Source organism: Cygnus atratus, chromosome 1 (assembly GCF_013377495.2).
Source record: "Cygnus atratus isolate AKBS03 ecotype Queensland, Australia chromosome 1, CAtr_DNAZoo_HiC_assembly, whole genome shotgun sequence".
NCBI lineage: Eukaryota > Metazoa > Chordata > Aves > Anseriformes > Anatidae > Cygnus > Cygnus atratus.
The window spans coordinates 181,273,611-181,292,055 of NC_066362.1; the positions used below are offsets into that span (position 1 = coordinate 181,273,611).

At 47.9% G+C, this 18,445-nt stretch overlaps 1 protein-coding gene across 1 annotated transcript; it reads right to left on the bottom strand.

Annotated features, from left to right (window-relative positions):
• Positions 1–2,381: 2,381 nt before the first annotated feature.
• Positions 2,382–16,636, bottom strand: LOC118246025 (fibrinogen-like protein 1). Its single transcript, XM_035542791.1, has 7 exons — positions 16,565–16,636; positions 10,693–10,903; positions 9,392–9,551; positions 5,100–5,197; positions 4,933–5,021; positions 3,595–3,785; positions 2,382–2,571 (listed from the first exon to the last, which is right to left on the bottom strand). The coding sequence occupies exons 1-7, from the start codon at positions 16,634–16,636 to the stop codon at positions 2,382–2,384; spliced, it is 1,011 nt and encodes a 336-aa protein (XP_035398684.1).
• Between the last annotated feature and the right edge of the window lie 1,809 nt (positions 16,637–18,445).

The window sequence follows — 18,445 nt, forward strand, 5'->3', positions numbered from 1 at the left end:
TGAAAGCCTTTCAGAACACGTCCATGCTTGAGGACCAAAGCTAGTCAAACATAACTAGTCTTTAAAATGACTTAAATGAGCTGGAAGTCAGCCCTCTAAAGCAATTACTGCTTAGCGTACTTACCACCCCTGTGCTAAGGTAAACGTGGCTGTGTGAAGCGTGTTTGCCCTGAAGCAGTGATCTGTCAGCTTCAGAGCTACCGCACTACGAGATAGATTTACAGCCTTGGTGAGCCTCGGCGCAGGAGACCCCGGAGGAATGGGTGATCAAACGTAGAGCACAACAACATTCAGGAGTACATAATGTAACTTTCAGTGGGAGTTACCTGAGCCTGATGGTAGCCTTCAGATCAAATTAGTACTTGGCTAGTGTGATTTTACACTATTTATTGAGATTAAAAAGGTTCTGGAACACTTAGGGGTTGCTGTAGGAGCTGTAGGGTCCTGCCCAAAACCCTTTGACTCCTTCATCTCCAGCACTGGAGGTAGGGCAGAGGAGGGGATGCCCTGCTCTCTTCTTTCTGCAGCCTCTTCCCAAGAGCCCCATTTACTGTCTGAGAGAGGAAAAAAAAAAACAAATCTTGCTGCTGACTGAAGGCAGTCCAACTGTAATGGCTCTGGACTGAAGAGGCTTTACATCACTCGTGGCTGTGGGGGAACTGGACTGGGTGGCAGTTGTCTGAGTATGCCCTGTTGCCTGTAGCTGCTGCTCGATACTCCACTATCAGCTGGGTCCTTGGCTGCTCAGGGAGCTATCAAACCCCTAATGCTGGCCGTTTGGAGTAGCTGATTTCCAGCACGCAGAGGTGAGTTTCACCTGGCTGTAATCTTTACCCTGCTTCCCTAGCCCTTCACCGGTGTGGTCTTGCTAGGACATGGGCTTTAGGAGCACATCTCGCTGGAGCACAGAGCCATTGCGCGCTGGTGTTCATTTACAGTCATTGGGAATAAGTGAGAACAGGGTTTAACTGCTTGAAAAAGCAGAGGGACCAAATCAAATTTTACACTGACTATTCACATCTGCGTTGTCTTCAGGACAGCTTGAGCCATGGAAACCAAATTTACCTTGCAGACCTTCTAAACTACCCAGCAGGTGCAAAAACACCAGAGACAACAACAAAACAATGAAATTCTTGCATTACGAGTCTTCTCAAGATTTTCATCCTAACTTCTGATCAACTTCCTACTATTTAAAAACAGATACAAAGCATTAAGTCCTACTCAGATGCTTTTATTTCATAATTACGGCTATATAATACAAATTATATATTATTCTAAAAGCAAATAAATGGAAATGAACTACCAGTTTAAAACTTATTGTAATTCAGAAAAAAATAGACTTATCCTACAACATGGTAGTTACATTATTTGCATCAAGCTGATATTACTGTTCATTTTTAACTGCAGTTATTAACTTGTGGAAAATAAATTTTCAGTATTCTATTTCTTTCAGTTATTTATGTTGCTCTTTAGTTTCACTCAGAAGAGACAGCGAAAGAAGCGTGCCTTGTGTTTCAATCACTTTCCACTTTGTTTCCTCTTTACTAAATCAAAGTAGTCTGGTAAATGACACAAGAACGTACAAATGAATCACGACTGCATTTTTTGAACTCCTAAGAATATCTGTGCTCATCTTAAATTTAGTAAAATCTGTCTAATTTAAATCTGGGACTTAAATTTGGTTGGCAGCACTGCCTTTGATTGCATTAGCATGTTGCAGTGTGCTATATAAACGGATCTGCAGAGGGAAGCTGTTGGCAATGAAATGCAGTGTGAACATTGTCCACGTTGTGGGGACTTGCTCCAAAGCAGCCTTGGAAGAAGCCTGACTTCGAAGTAGTCCGGATGGTTGTTAGCTGTTGGGGCGTATCCATCTTCTGGTGGGGTTTCACACACTCTAGGAGAGTTCTGCAATTGGCAATTGGTGACCTCAGTGAGAGTTACCTAAAAACGTGTTCCCAACCCAAATCAGAACACTAGTGAAGGCACAACAGGTGAAGTCTGACTCCTTATCACTTTGTTTTTCCATTCTTGTAACTCAGGCAATGGCTGTTACAATCAAGATGAGAAAGATTTAGCCCTTGAAGGGTACAGATAGCTAAAAGAACACTCTTGAGCATTCAGGGTCCAAGGTTTTCATAAGCACTCTACAACGAAGTCCCAAAAACTGCTAAAAAAGAAAGCCACGGTTATTTCAGGACTGAGATCCGTATATTTTCCATTAGACTGTTGGCTGGCATTGCTCAAACAACTTGCAACTTTTGCCTCGGCTAGTAGAAACAGACGCAACTACAGTTACCACAGTGCAGTTTTGGCAATTGGCAGCAGCAGAGGGCTGGCTATTAATGTACACAATTCTTTACTTCCCAAAGCAGCAGATTTCAGCCGCCCTGACTGTTCTCACCATCTCCACTCTCACTGTCAACAAAGAACGGAGCCCGGATTTTCATGGCCACGTATTTGAGCGAGTACCACGTCCCGTGCCACGTAGACCAGGTGATGCCGTTGTCGTGGGATCCGTTGTACCTCCCTGTTTTGTAGTATCGTCCGTTGAGGTTTACGGCGTGGCACCTTGTAACAACACAGAGGAGGTAGCAAGGAGACTGTTTAGCATGGAAAGACGTTACGTCATGACAGCAAGGTACAATTTTCACACACCATACGTTTAGAAATACTAGGGGTGGGATTCATGGACAGGTCCAGACACCTAGATATATCCGTACTGAACTGGTTATGGTCCTACTATAGACTGTGAAGAACTGTTTAATACAATCCTTGGAGCCCAGAGGAGTATGGGGGTCATCCTAATGTAGACACCTATTCTGGTCAGACAATTCAACCTGTTGGCTACTTTGAGTGTACCAACCAGGGATGTGATTCAGATACCTAAACAGAGGTGTGTGATGTCATTTGGTAGCCTTCAGCTCAGGTATAAGCAGCTCAACATCAACACCTAAAAATGCAGATGTTTTTTAATGAAGTTGAATTTCACCATTGATGTACATGTTTGTAGGTCCACTGATTTTCACTTTGTTTGTGATCAGGACCTGGCCTAAACAAAGAAGAGGCTCATCCTGCCCTAAAGCAGAGGAAAAACTCCTGATAACGGGGTGTTTACATTCCCAGGTCTAGTGAACCCACAACCCTATTACTTGATGTATGGGTCATGCCCAACCAGAAAATGTACAATCAGGAACAGTAAGGGATAGCTCATCCCCTAGACAAGTTCCGTAACAAAGAAATTCATTTGTGCACACTTCATCTTCCAGTGGCTATGACTTTTCTTTCTTGGAATATAATCCAAAGCACGTCCAAGGAACTTTCAATCAGGCTTTTTTCCCTCTGGGACACTTCTCCTTCACTTTTATTCTGGCCCATTTTCTTAAAATGAATGCAACTTACCTGCTTGGCTTCATAAGGAAAGCAGCAGATTGCTTTCCTGATGGCCTGAACATGGCAGACTTAGCCATATGAGGTGATGTGCTCGCAGCAACCTCCGACTGCTGTAAGGCGTGTAAGGTGTCTCGGCTGTACAGCCACCCACACCCTATGCCTCTTCCCAAGGGCTGAGTTAGGATCAACCATTCTCCATACCTGTTAAACCACCAACCACCCTTGTTCTCCAACGCGCAGTTGCCTGCCAGGAATCGATCGTGATCCTTGTCAGATGTGGTGAATTGCATGCCTTTGTGAGAGGCTGACCACTGGTCTTCAAAATTGCTCCCACCAGACAGAGCGTCGCCGGCGTTACCGGAATAGGTGCCAAACCATAACCTGTAGTTGTCCTGCAACAGTATGTGAAACACGCCTTTGGTATCAGCTCTCATTTTTGAGATTTCCTCTGTCCATTGTATCCCCTGTCAAAGACATGACTGTTGAACTCACAGCTGACTTTTAGCTCCATGCTTTAATGGTACTCGTGTAGATCACCACTGGATTTAAACTTCCAAAAGTGGTTACCAATTACTACTGCTGCTTAAGAGGGTTTCAGGTTTTATTGTCTTTTAATACTCATTTGATACTCTACACAACAATCTGGAAGGCTTTCCCTGGCTCGTAGACAACACATGTTGCAGGAAAATGTGCCAAGTAGATGCTCTCACAAACTGCTCGTGGTTCAACTAGGACAACTCCCATAGGAATTTTGCTCCTCCAAGGCCTGGAAGCCATCTGATTTTTAGCTAAATGGTCCTGTTCTGGTGAGAATACTTAGTTCCAGTGTGCACGACTAGCAGATCTGAGAGACATTTGATAAGAGAGGGATGATTACTTCTGTGGTGAGGACTTTTCCTGTTATTACATTCCACTTTTATAAAAAAGTAGTAAGGCTATTTTCAAACCTTTTCATAAGAAAGCTCTAATTGCAGACTGAACACATTGGGGTGGTGAAGAAGTTGGAACTAGAACTGATCCATGCAGGGAATTTGGGCTACTTACAAATAGGGTTCAGAGATGCAATCCTACAAAGAACTGCCCCTGCACTGAGCAGGATGCCGTCTGTCTAAAGCTAGAAAGCAAGCATGGAAATACAGGAATGTGCCTGGCTTTCTCCGGACTTTCTCTGTGTGTACCACTTAGTGCTGCAGTTACCTCTCTTCAGGACAGGAACTTACAACTGCTCTTTCAAAGCTTTGATTAGAGTGCACGGTTTTCTTTTAGAGCAAAGTAGATGGGTTTTGTTTTAGTGTTGTTTTTTATGTGATAGCCTGGGACACTCTCCTGGGAAGCAGCAGAGCAGCGCCCAGTTTCCTTGCAGAGGTTCTAACCTGCATCTCCTCCCTCATGGAAGGCTGTTTTAACTGTGAGGCCAGAGGTAAGTGCACATGGGATCTCCCCACACCCTGTGGCAGAGAGCTGCCCGATGCTGTGCAGATGCAGGTGCCCCACCCTCAGAGATAAAACAAGCAAATCACCACTCTCTCCATTTCTTACCTGCTCATTGTTGAGCTGGAAATTTTCATAGACTGCATAACGTCTTTCCCCATGCCAGTCCATCAGGTCAATCTTTAATGAGCTCTCTCCTAAACAGAGTAGTGCCCTTTTAGATCAACTATCACATGCAAATTGGAAGGAAAACTGTGGAAGGAAAGTACTTGCACCTCTAGTGAGCAGGTCATAGATGTGGTCGTTGCCCAGCCAGTATTCATCATTCTTGCCTTGGAATTTTCCAAATCCCAGTTTGTAATCATCCCATTTCCTGAAGCAGATACAAATATCAATTTCGGCATGCACAGGTAACAGCAAGTGTCATAGAATCACAGAATGGTTTGGGTTGGAAGGGACCTTAAAAACCACCTAGCTCCAACCCCCTGCCATGGGCAGGGAGACCTCCCACCAGACCAGGTTGCCCAAAGCCCCATCCAGCCTGGCCTTGAACACCTCCAGGGATGGGGCAGCCACAGCTTCTCTGGGCAACCTGTGCCAAGGCCTCACTGCCCTCAAGAGTAAAGAATTTCTTCCTTATATCTAACCTAAACCTACCCTTTTTTTTCCCCTTGTCTTATCACTCCATCCCCTGACAAAGAGTCCCTCCCCACCTTTCCTGTAGGCCCCTTTAAGTACTGGAAGGCCGCAATGAGGTCTCCCTGGAGCCTTCTCTTCTCCAGGCTGAACAACCCCAACTCCCTCAGCCTGTCTTCTTAAGAGAGGCACTCCAGCCCCCTGATCATCTTTGTGGCCCTCCTCTGGACTCATTCTAATATATCTATGTCCTTACTGTGCTGGGAGCCCCAGAGCTGAACACAGGGCTCCAGGTGGTGTCTCATGAGAGCAGAGCAGAGGGGGACAATCATCTCCCTTGCCCTGCTGGCCACACTTCCTTTGATGCAGCCCAGGATATGGTTGCCTTTCTGGGCTACAGGTGCACATTGCCAGCTCATGTTGAGCTTCTCATCAACCAACACCCCAAGGTCCTTCTCCTCAGAGCTGCTCTCAGTCCACCCAGCCTGTATTTGTGCTTGGGATTGCCCTGGCCCAGATGCAGGACCTTGCACTTGGCCTTATTGAACCTCATGAGGTTTGCAGTCCCACCTCTCAGGGCTGTCAAGGTCCCTCTGGATGGCATCCCTTCCCAACATGTCAACTGCACCACACAGCTTGGTGTCACTGGTAAATGTGCTGAGGGTGCACTCAGTTTCCCTGTCCAGGTTGCCAACAAAGATGTTTACCAGTGCCAGTCCCAATACTGACCCCTGAGAAACACCATTTTTTACTGTTCTCCACCTGGACATTGAACCATAGACCACAACCCTTTGAGTGTGACTGTCCAGCCAATTCCTTACTCACTAAGTGGTCCATCCATCAAATCCATGTCTCTCCAATTTAGTGACAAGGATGTCACGGTGGACATTGTCAAATGCTTTGTACAAGTTTAGGTAGATGACTGGAGTCATCTCAGTTGCTCTTCCCCTAACCACCAATGCTGTAACCCCATCACAAAAGGCCACCAGATCTGTCAGGCACAATCTACCCTTATTGAAGCCATGTGGGCTGTCACCAATCACCTTCTTATTTTCCATGTGCCTTAGAATGGTTTCCAGGAGGATCTGCTCTGTGATCTTGCCAGGCACAGAGGTGAGACTGACCACCGTGTAGTTCCCTGGGTCCTCCTTCTTTCCCTTTTCTAAAATGGGAGTTATGTTCCCCCTATTCCAGTCAGCAGGACCTTCCCCAGACTGCCACAACTTCTCAAATAGGATGTTTAGTGGCTGAGCAACTTCATCTGCCAGTTCCTTCAGGACCCGCAGATGTATCTCATCAGGTCCCATGGACTTGTGCACCTTCAGGTTCCTCAGATGGTCTTGAACCTCATCTTCTCCTACACTGGGGAGTTCATCATTCTTCCAGTCCCTGTCTTTGCCTTCTGGGGCCCGGGCCATGTGGCTGGAGCTTGACAGGGAAGACTGAGGCAAAACAGTCATTAATTACCTCAACCTTCTCCATATCCCAGGTGACCAGGTCTTCTGTTTCCTTCCAGAGGGCCCACAATTTTCCTAGTCTTCCTTTTATCACCAATTCACCTACAGAACCCTTTCTTATTACCCTTGATGTCCCTGATCAAATTAATTCTAAATGGGCTTTGGCTTTCCTACCCTGACCCCTGGCTGTTTGGACAATATTTGTGTACCCCTCCCAGGTTATCTGTCCTTGCTTCCATTCTCTGTAGGCCTCCTCTTTCTGTCTAAGTTTGGGCAGGAGCTCCTTGTTCCATGCACGTGTCCTGGTGTTCCTGCCTGACTTCCTCTTTGTTGGGATACATCGCTCCTGAATTTGAAGGATGTGATCCCTGAATATTAACCAGCTTTTGTGGGCATCTCTTCCCACCAGGGCTTTGTCCCAGGGTACATTACAAAGCAGATCCCTGAAGAGGGCAATGTCTGCTCTCTCAAAGTCCAGAGCAGCAAGCTTGCTGTGCTCCCACCATGCTGCTCTCTGAATGCAAAATTGCACAGTTTCATGACCACTACAACCAACGCTGCTCTTGAGTTTCACATTCCCCACCAGCCCCTCCTTGTTGGTGAGAATGAAGTCCAGCACAGCACCTCTCCTCGTTGGCTCCTCTATCAATTGGAGAAGGGAGTTGTCATCAATGCATTCCTGGAACCTCCTGAATTGCCAGGATTAAATGTCAGTTTGTGACACTTAACTGTGGTAACAAGTAAATCTTCAGCTGCATCTTGAGGTCCTTTTAGAAAAGTATCTCATTCAGCACAAGCTGAGCTGAGATTTGTCACTCTGCCTCAGAAATATGTATGACACATCTTACTCCCTTGCCTGCTAACCCTGTGCACACATACATTGGAATCAATCCTTCACACTGCCAGATACAGTGTCTGCAGAGTGAAGTTGTAAGTTAGATGGAAGAGGAAAGCGGTAGCTGTCATATTTGTCTTCAGCAAAGCATCTGATATCGTTCTTCAGAAGGTCATAATTCATCTTCACTCCTGACTGGAAATTAATGTTGCAGTCTAAAATATACTACAGTCTTAGATGCATGAAGTGAAGTAGTGAAGAATCAGAAAATGAACAGAACCTGCAAACAAAAGCTTCCAGATGAAGCTGAAAGGAAAATATCTGGGTCTGCTTTGTGTTCCTGTTCCACTTAAATCTATTTTTAATTCATTGACCACTCTCACCTCTGCTTCTTTGCAGTATCACTGTCTGCATGTGCCAACTTGTCCTTTAAAGATGCATACTTACTTTTCATCACAATTTTCTGGCTTCATAGTTCTAAGAGAAATCTCATGTTGTTCCTTTCTCCTCATCATTTCATTATCTTAAAATCTCCTCTGATATTTATGGGCTATCTTTGATATAAACCTATATGTCCTGCATATTGATATTTCCAGTTTTAGTAACCCTGTGTTTATTCCCTCTCTCAGGTTGTTAGTAGGGATTTTAATTCTGCCTGACCTACTTACCAGTCAATGCTACTCTTCAGGATGATTTTCATTGGCATAAATTCACCTTTGCTGAGAGCTGAACTACCACGGCTAGAGAGCTACCACTCTCTGGGCAAGCTAGGTTAGAGCCAGACAGTTGAGGTAGCTTTGCAATGAATTGCACTCTATTTAAGAGATGGTGGACACACCCTACAAGTGTGTGTGCTGCAACAGTGAATTAATCTGCAGGGGGACATTTCTTCTTCATAGTGCCAGTAGAGCATCTCGCCTCCTAGAGATTTCCAGGAGGAAATAATTTCTCTGGGCTTTTGCATAAAGAAAGGTTGATTTGGACCCGTAGTTTTGCATCTTTGTGAATGATCTGAATATGAAAATAAATTTTACTTCGTGCTGAACATGATTCCTGATATGAGAACAGATAAAACATTAAGTGGGCCTCAGCCTATTTGCTGACACAGTTATCTGCCAATTTAGAGGCTTTGGCAGACAGTTGTCTCCTATCATGACAAAATAGCCTAGATACCAGGAAAAAATTCTTTACCATGAGGTTCGTCAAACACTGCAACAGGCTTCCTAGCGAGGTGGTTGATGCCCCATGTGTGTCACCATTCAAGAGGCATTTGGATAATGTCCTTTATAACACACTTTAATTTTGGTTAGCCCCAAGGCAGTCAGGAAGTTGGACTCAATGATCTTGTTAGGTCCCTTCCAACTGAACTATTCTGTTCTGTACAAACAAATATGCACTCACATACACACCTACTCAAATGCAGGCAAGCCATGCAGCAGGCATTATAAATCCATCCTGAAAATGGCCTCCTGCTACCAATGCGTACCCACACTTTGCCCTAATGCAAACAGTTACCATAGTTAAAGTCTTGTCTTGCATATCCTGCTTCTTGAACTTCGGGTTTTGCCACCAGCAGGGCCGAGTGTGGGAGCTGGAGGCCTCACTGAGGGCCCTGTTGATGCAACCACGAGGCACCCACCTGTTGAAATTCTCTTTGCCGTTACTCCGCCGCTGAATTACGGTCCACCCACCACCATCAGACATGTCACAGTACACCAGGAAAGGCTCTCGATCTGCTCTGGGCCTGATCCGGTAGTAGCCGTTTTTGGTCTTCTTCCTATTATACACCGCAGAGCAGTCTGGGCAGAACGGTATCAGCTCGTTAGATGGGGGAAAGCAAAGGGCTATGTGCAGACAAGAGAAGACATGGTTCAGAGGCCGTACACGGACACTTGGCCAGTCTGTGTAAAGCTCAGTAAGCCCAGCAGGGCCAGAGCAAATGGGTCAGAAATATATTAGTAAACTGCTGTGTTTGCATTGCAGCTGGGCCTGGCGTTGAGCAGCAAGGCTTCAGAGCCTTTACAGCCCCCTGAGAGGGTCATTCCCAAATGATCAGTGGGACGGGACAGATGCAGCTCAGACGTGAGCACTGTGGGACCAGGGCTGGCTCTGTCAGCAAGCGCCAGGCAGAGACCAAGGGATGGCAAGGGGGTTAGCTAGGCCCAACTGCTCTGAATGTCTCAGACTCAGGGAATGGTGCAGACCTTAATATCATTTGCAGTGAAGCTAATTTCCATGTGGAAGATTACCTCAGCTGTACTTTGGACTGGATTGGGGGGCCTGAAGTTTCTAAAACCAGAGGCTAAGTTCCGTGACTGGCTCTAGCGAGGCTTCATACTTTCAATGTAATGCTCATCAAGGACAAAATCTTGGCCACAGCCCACAACTCCAGTCGTACAGTATTATCGAAGTGACAGCAAGGAACAGAGCATGCACGTGTGCTGCTGCACAGCAGAAGTGATGGAAGAGCTGAAGAACAGGGAAGCTGGATTCCTCCCAACAGGTTTCAGTGCCTGCAGCTGAGCCGTGCACTTTGGGCTCCCAAAGTCACTGGGGGAAAATGGGCTCTTCAAGAGCAAGACCCATCTTTTCCTACAGCAGACGTCTAAGGCAGGTCTGACGGAAAAGAGCTGAGAGGTGCCTTTTCCTCTCTGCACCGGAGTCTTGGGATACAAGCCCAGCTGCAGATGTCTGCGTTGTACCTGGGTGGTAGCTGCCTAAATCTGGGCCAGCTGACTGCAGTCCCAGGGGAAGTCTGCTGGTAGCAAGGCCACCAGTCTGCCCTTCCCCTTCCCATGTATCTGACTGCATTTTAAGACTATCTGCTTTAAAAGTTAAATAATTTTTCAGCAGAAATAAAATATGACACATGTGGCACTGAAAGAAGAACTGAACATTTCTGCAAGCTGAAGTTTCCACATATGCTACTGCAAAATGTACCTTGGTCATAGACTATCAAATTTCCACTGGTTGTGGGTAAAAGCGTCTCACGCTGCATGCTCCTGTAGCTTGAGAACAGACTGCTTTTCGTTTTATGGTAAGTGTTCTCCAGAATGTCCTTCAGCTGCAGTTCATATAGGAAAAGCAAATCTTGAAGCTGTTTTAACCTTTGTCTTAATTTATTGTTGTCTAGGAGGCAAATATCTTTATCCTATGTAGAAGAAAAAAAAAAGAAAGAAAGAACAGAAAGCACACTTCAATCACTGGTAAGAACAGAGGGGCAGTGAGAGAATGAGTGTCTCCTCTACTGAGGATCAAGACGATTCTGTCGTAGCCCCTCCCTAAGGTACATGAATCTTGCAGCATGGGCCGTTGAGTTGAACCCAGTGGAAAAGTTTTTTGTTTTTTTTTTACAATGGTCTTGCCACCGATCTGAGCATTGCAGAATATCGTCAGATACGCAGAAAATTACTTGGGACAAAAGTCATTCAGCTTGAACTTGCCGAGGCGATCGGCTCCGGGGCAGACACATACTGCAGCGGAGAGGGGGATCGGGACAGGCAGGGCTTTTTATCCGGCATCGAGGCCGCCCGAGGGAGCCGCCAGGACCCGGCAGCCCTCGCGAGGGAGGCTGACGAGGCGTAGGCGGAGCCAGCAGCGCCCCCTCCCCGGCCGTTCAAAAGCAGCCCCTAGGGAGCGCGGCGAACAGGGTGGGGCGCATCAGATGGGCGCGGCAGTTCGCGCAGGGAGGGCAGAACGTTCCCCCCGCCCATAAGAACAACACCTTTAATGGCTGTCGACCGCTAACTAGGCTGCAATGGCCTACACCAGGCAGAGCGCTCTCTCTAGAAAGTCTGTAACCACCCAGACTGACCGCCTGCTCAAAAATGCGGCAGTTCAGGTCTCCGGATGCAGGGAGTGTCTGAGCCTGTTGCTGCCATCTGAGGGAGGCAGAGGGACTGTGTGTGTGAGGTGCGAGCAGGTGGATGACCTGGTCCACCTGGTGTCAGAGCTCAGGAAGGAGGTGGAGAGGTTGAGGGCTACCAGGGAGTGTGAGCGGGAGATAGACTGGTGGAGCGACTCCCTGCAGGGCCTGAAGGAGAGGTACCGGGGTGAGACACCCCAAATAGGGGTGGACCCCCTGCCCTGTCGGGCAGAGGGAGGGGACCTAGGAGTTGAGGAGGAATGGAGACAGGTCCCTGCTCAACCTTGCAGGCAACTCCCCCCCCTACAGCCCCCACCTTCCCAGGTGTGCGTACACAAGAGGTTTGAGGCCCTAGAGCTGGAGAGACCGGTGGGTGAAGATGATGTAGAAAGTCTACCCAGGAGGATACCTAGGGCGAGGAGGTTGACTCCACGCCTCAAGACTGCCTCCACCAAGAAAGACAGAAGGGTAATTGTTGTAGGCGACTTCCTTCTCAGGGGGACAGAGGGCCCTATTTGTTGGCCTGACCCTACCAGTAGGGAAGTCTGCTGCCTCTCTGGGGTCAGGGTCAGGGACATTGCCAGAAATCTTCCCAACCTGGTTCGCCCCTCTGACTACTATCCGCTTTTGATAGTCCTGGCTGGCAGTGATGAAATTGAAGAGAGAAGCCTGAAGGCTATCAAAGGGGACTTTAGGGGACTGGGATGGTTAGTGGATGGAGCGGGAGTACAGGTGGTGTTTTCGTCCATCCCTACAGTGGCAGGGAGGGGTACAGAGTGGACACAGAAAGCCCACCTGATTAACACGTGGCTCAGAGGCTGGTGCCAACACAGAAATTTTGTATTTTTTGACCACAGGGCGCTTTACTCAGCACCCGGCCTGATGGCCGCAGACGGGTTCCACCAGTCCCTTAAGGGAAAATGGATCCTAGCCCAGGAGCTGGCAGAGCTCATTGAGAGGGCTTTAAACTAGGTAAGAAGGGGGACAGGGATGAAATAAGGCTTGTCAGAGGTGTGCCAGGGGGAACAATGGCAAGGCCGGGGGAGAAGGCAATTACCCAGCTGAAGTGCATCTACACTAATGCACGCAGCATGGGTAAAAAACAAGAGGAGCTGGAAGCCATTATGCAGCAGGCAGGCTATGACTTGGTTGCCATCACGGAAACGTGGTGGGACCACTCTCATGACTGGAGTGCTGCAGTGTCTGGCTATAGGCTCTTCAGAAGGGACAGGCAGCACAGAAAGGGTGGTGGTGTGGCTCTCTATATTAGAGAGTGTTTTGATGTTGTGGAATTTGAGGCTGGGAATGATAAGGTTGAGTCTCTGTGGGTTAGGATCAGTGGGAAGGCTAACAAGGCAAGCATCCCGATGGGGGTCTGTTATAGACCGCCGAACCAGGATGAGGAGACAGATGAGGAGTTCTACAGGCAGCTGGCTGAAGTTGTGAAATCGTCAGCGCTTGTTCTCGTGGGGCACTTCAACTTCCCAGACATATCCTGGAAGCACAACACAGCCCAGAGAAAGCAGTCTAGGAGGTTTCTGGAGAGCGTGGAAGATAGCTATCTGACGCAGCTGGTTAGAGAGCCTACCAGGGGAGGTGCCCCGCTAGACCTTCTGTTCACAAACAGAGAAGGACTGGTGGGAGATGTGGTGGTCGGGAGCTGTCGTGGACAGAGTGACCACGAAATGGTAGAATTCTCTGTTCTTGGTGAAACCAGGAAGGGGATCAGTAAAACCGCTTGGACTTCTGGAGTGCTGACTTTGAGCTTTTCAGGACACTGGTTGGCAGAGTCCCTTGGGAGGCGGTTCTGAAGGGCAGAGGAGTCCAGGAAGGCTGGGCACTCTTCAAGAGGGAAATCTTAATGGCTCAGGAGCAGTCTGTTCCCACACGCCCAAAGACGAGCCGGCACAGAAGACCGGCCTGGCTGAACAGAGTTGTGGTTCGAGCTTAGGAGAAAAAGGAGGGTTTATGGAAAAGAGGAAAAGAGGGCGGGCTACTCAAGAGGACTATAAGGATGTTGCGAGGCTGTGCAGGGACAAAATTAGAAAGGCCAAATCTCATCTGGAGCTCAATCTGGCTACTGCCGTTAAAGATAACAAAAACAGTTTTTACAAATACATCAACACAAAAAGGAGGACTAAGGAGAATCTCCATCCTTTACTGGATGCGGGGGGAAACTTAATTACAAAAGATAAGGAAAAGGCTGAGGTACTCAATGCCTTCTTTGCCTCAGTCTTTAGCGGCAAGACCAGTTGTTCTCTGGATACCCGGTACCCTGAGCTGGTGGAAGGGGATGGGGAACAGGATGTGGCCCTCACTGTCCACGAGGAAATGGTTGGCAACCTGCTACAGCACTTGGATGTATGCTAGTCGATGGGGCCAGATGGGATCCACCCGAGGGTACTGAGCGAACTGGCGGAGGAGCTGGCCAAGCCGCTTTCCATCATTTATTGGCAGTCCTGGCTATCAGGGGAGGTCCCAGTCAACTGGCAGCTAGCAAATGTGACGCCCACCTACAAGAAGGGTTGGAGGGTAGACCCGGGGAACTATAGGCCTGTTAATTTGACCTCAGTGCCAGGGAAGCTCATGGAGCAGATTATCATCAGAGTGTCATCACGCGGCACTTGAAGGGCAACCAGGCGATCAGGCCCAGTCAGCATGGGTTTATGAAAGGCAGGTCCTGCTTGATGAACCTGATCTCCTTCTATGACCAAGTGACGCGCTTGGTGGATGAGGGGAAGGCTGTGGATGTGGTCTACCTTGACTTCAGTAAGGCTTTTGACACCGTTTCCCACAACATTCTCCTCAAGAAACTGGCTGCTCGTGGCTCGGACTGGCGTACGCTTCGTTGGGTTAAAAACTGGCTGGATAGCCGGGCCCAGAGAGTTGTGGTGAATGGAGCCAAATCCAGTTGGAGGCCGGTTACTAGTGGAGTCCCCCAGGGCTCAGTGCTGGGGCCAGTCCTCTTTAATATCTTTATCGATGACCTGGATGAGGGGATCGAGTGCACCCTCAGTAAGTTTGCAGATGACACCAAGTTAGGTGCGTGTGTCGATCTGCTTGAGGGTAGGAAGGCTCTGCAGGAGGATCTGCATAGGTTGGGCCGATGGGCTGAGGTCAACTATATGAGGTTCAACAAGGCCAAGTGCCGGGTCCTGCATCTGGGGCGCAACAACTCCAAGCAGCGCTACAGGCTGGGAGATGAGTGGTTGGAAAGCTGCCTGGCCGAGAAGGACCTGGGAGTACTGGTTGATAGTCGGCTGAATATGAGCCAGCAGTGTGCTCAGGTGGCCAAGAAGGCCAACAGCATCCTGGCTTGTATAAGAAGCAGTGTGGCCAGCAGGTCTAGGGAGGTGATTGTCCCCCTGTACTTGGCTCTGGTGAGGCCGCACCTCGAGTACTGTGTTCAGTTTTGGGCCCCTCACTACAAGAAGGACATGGAGGTGCTCGAGAGAGTCCAGAGAAGGGCAACGAGGCTGGTGAGGGGTCTGGAGAACAAGTCTTATGAGGAGCGGCTGAGGGAGCTGGGATTGTTCAGCCTGGAGAAGAGGAGGCTCAGGGGCGACCTTATCGCTCTCTACAGGTACCTTAATGGAGGCTGTAGCGAGGTGGGGGTTGGTCTGTTCTCCCACGTGCCTGGTGACAGGACGAGGGGGAATGGGCTAAAGTTGCACCAGGGGAGGTTTAGGTTGGATATTAGGAAGAAATTCTTTACTGAAAGGGTTGTTAGGCATTGGAACGGGCTGCCCAGGGAAGTGGTTGAGTTGCCATCCCTGGAGGTCTTTAAAAGACGTTTAGATGTAGAGCTTAGCGATGTGGTTTAGTGGAGGTCTTGTCAGTGTTAGGTCAGAGGTTGGACTAGATGATCTTGGAGGTCTCTTCCAACCTAGACGATTCTGTGATTACCATTTAATGAAATCAAAGGGAGTTTTGCAGACTATGAAAGTGCTCAGGGAAATCAGAGGGGAAAAACCTGGTTCTTGCACTGCAGCCAGGCCAAACCAGTGAGGTTACAGAAACATCTTGTAAAACTGGAAGATAAAAGAGCTGAAAAGCAGTGAGCCTACTGGGATCAGTGGAGTAATTTCAGAGCTGCATTACTATAACCAAGACCAGGATCTGGCTCAGGCTGGCTGGGATAAACATTTTCAGCAACAACCTAGTCTGTGGCTGATATTACTCCATGAGTAACATCAACAAAACAGAGCAAAATCTCCTCCAAGACAACCAAGAAATGGCATGCACAAGAATTACTTGCTGTTTTTGCTCTGAGCAAGCTGACTTGAGCGATACCAGAGCAAGACCAGTTCTAGGCATAAGAGAAACAAGCAATTGCCCAGGACAGCAGGCTGCTGAGCGTGCTAAAACACAATTGCTGAGCTGCCTGCTCCTTTCCTCAGCCTGTTTGTTTTCCTACACAGAGGAGGATTTCCAGGTTGGAAGCACATGGGAACCTGCTGCAGACAGCCCCAAGCTCACCTAGCTCTCTTTGCCAAGCTCTGTACCTCCTTGAGTTGGCCCAAGAGTAATTTGCTCATCACATGAAAACAGATTGCCTCAGACTATGACTAGCTCCTCTTTCCCCTTTCCCTGCTTTTTGAATTGCAGTGAATAAAAAGAAGGCAGTTTTCCCTGAGGAAATGGAGTGGAGTATTTTTTTACTGGCCATAAAATCAAATATATTTTTAAAGGCTTTTTTGATGTTGTTTTTAATTCTTGGCACTGTCAGTCCAGCCGTGTGGAGAGTTGCCCAGCCCATAATGCTGTGAAAACCCTATGTTATTAGGACCAAAAGAGTAACCTTCCTTTAGCCACAGGCAGCTCTTTGCTCTGCTCTTGCAGGCCCAAGTCTTTTGTAGGGGAGCACCTACCTCTACATAACTGGAAATGATAACCCACTGGCACGCCGCAGAGAAGCTGTACAGACTCTAGCTGAGAGATACGCACCGAAAACCTGTGTGCAGGTGAGCCAAAGCTGACCAGAAGGAGCAGCAGCCACCAGGGCGTCAGCAGACCCATTTCTTATTGCCTGAAAAGAAGCATTGACAAACTGCACTGGCAGCTTCTTACCCCCCCATCACAATCACATTTAATTCTCCAGGATTCATTGAGGAGGTGGCTTGAAACTACAGGCAGGAAAAAATAGGGAAAAAAATGCATGTTAGCGAGAGGCTGAAGCACCAGTGCAGTGTGCTGACGCAGGGACCTAGGCTTTGGTCCAAGCTCCCTCTTCCCTGGAGGAATAAACACTTGGTGCAGCTCTCCAGCAGCCTCTGCCCCCTCTCCCAAGTGCCCACGCACACGGGAAGTTACTTAGCAAAAACGCCTCCTTGGAGTACTCCTTGCCAAAGCAGTTGGCCAAAATCTCATCGTTCTTATTTGAGCTCCCCAAAGTTGACAGGAATTTTGCCTCCTGGTCTAGTGAGCATAGGCATTGCCCCTCTGTGGTCCACGGAGCGCTCTGTCAGTACGGGAGCTGCAGAGTCGGCACAGAGCGGGTCTGGGAGTTTTGCTCAGATTTCAGTAGAAAAATTGAAAAAAAAAATCTTTGCTGCTGGCCTGCCCCAGCACACAGACAGGGCTTCAGCCTGAGAGGCTCAGCTAGAAAAATGCTAAGCGGCCACCACTGGGAAGATGCAGCTGAATGCAAGTGAACAGTACAAATTGTTCGCAGTATATTGCTGTAAAAAAATATATCAGAAAGAATAAAAGAGCCTGCAAAACAGGATAAAACAACTCCCCCACTTCACATCTGGAAGTGCTGCAGAAACTTGGCTACCCAGATCTATGTTCCCAGTGGCTTGCTTAGTTTCAGCTGCGACTCTAGGAGCATCACCGCAGCTGCTTATGGAGCTGGCAGAGCTGCCATGGCAGGGGAGCTGCCTGAACAGCCAGGCAGGCCAGGGCCCAGAGCAAACAGAGAGAAGAAATGCCCTGTGGAAGTCACTGATAAAAGATATTGCACAGGTTTTCACTCCAGCACGTGGCATTTTTTTTTTTCAGATGGTAGAGAAAAGAGTATTATAGCATGGTTCACCCAGCCCACGACCACTGGTACTTCTCATTTACGCTGCCCTGCAGCTGGGTGCTGGTGCTGTGGTCAGAATCAGGCCCAATGCAGAGAATGTGCGTGGAGGCAAAAAGCTAACAGGAAGGATGGATGTGAGCAACGGCTCCTGAAAAATAGATAGTGAAGACTGGAGGGGAAAAAAAGCAACTTTGTCTATGCCTTTATCAACATATATTAAATCCACATACCTGTAACTCGCCTTTCCTTCAGACCTCCTTCTGATAAGATTATCTCCCTTAAAAGCCAACTGCAAAAGAAAGTGGTAATAAACCTGGCTGTATTTCTAGAGGTTGAATAGATTTTTCCTTTCCAGATGGCCCACATCAAGGGCTCAGAGGGACATTTCAGTGCACTAGGCAGTTCCACACAAAATACACTCGCAGTTTTACCCAAACCCTTATTTATCTGCTGTTACCCAATACTCATCCTGCTGCTTTGCAGTAAGAATAAGCAACAGTTACGTTTTTACCAGCGGTGCTCTCCAAAATAGAGGACTCTGCTGGTTGTGCACCATCACCCACCTTATTTGACTGTGAAGCTCAACCAAGACTGACTTGATTAAGTGTTTATATGAATCACTCAGACTAATGCTCCCTGTGGGAGTTTTATCTCACATTTAATACGGCCAGGCTTGTTTCAATAAGTCTTGCAAGGTGGAATGAACACAGCTTTTGTGTTCAGTGTTTCTTTTGCCATTTAATCAGGTTTATATGTAAAAGCACAGTACAGCTGTAATGCCAAAAGAGCTGAAAATTTGA

Bases quoted from the DNA above. Each gene is read 5' to 3' on its own strand.
- LOC118246025 (XM_035542791.1), bottom strand. From the start codon at position 16,636: ATGGGTCTGCTGACGCCCTGGTGGCTGCTGCTCCTTCTGGTCAGCTTT. The intron at 10,904-16,564 runs GTGCGTATCTCT...TCTTCTACATAG, and splicing joins CACCTGCACACAGGTTTTCG to GATAAAGATATTTGCCTCCT. The intron at 5,022-5,099 runs GTGCAAGTACTT...TACTCTGTTTAG, and splicing joins CTATGACCTGCTCACTAGAG to GAGAGAGCTCATTAAAGATT.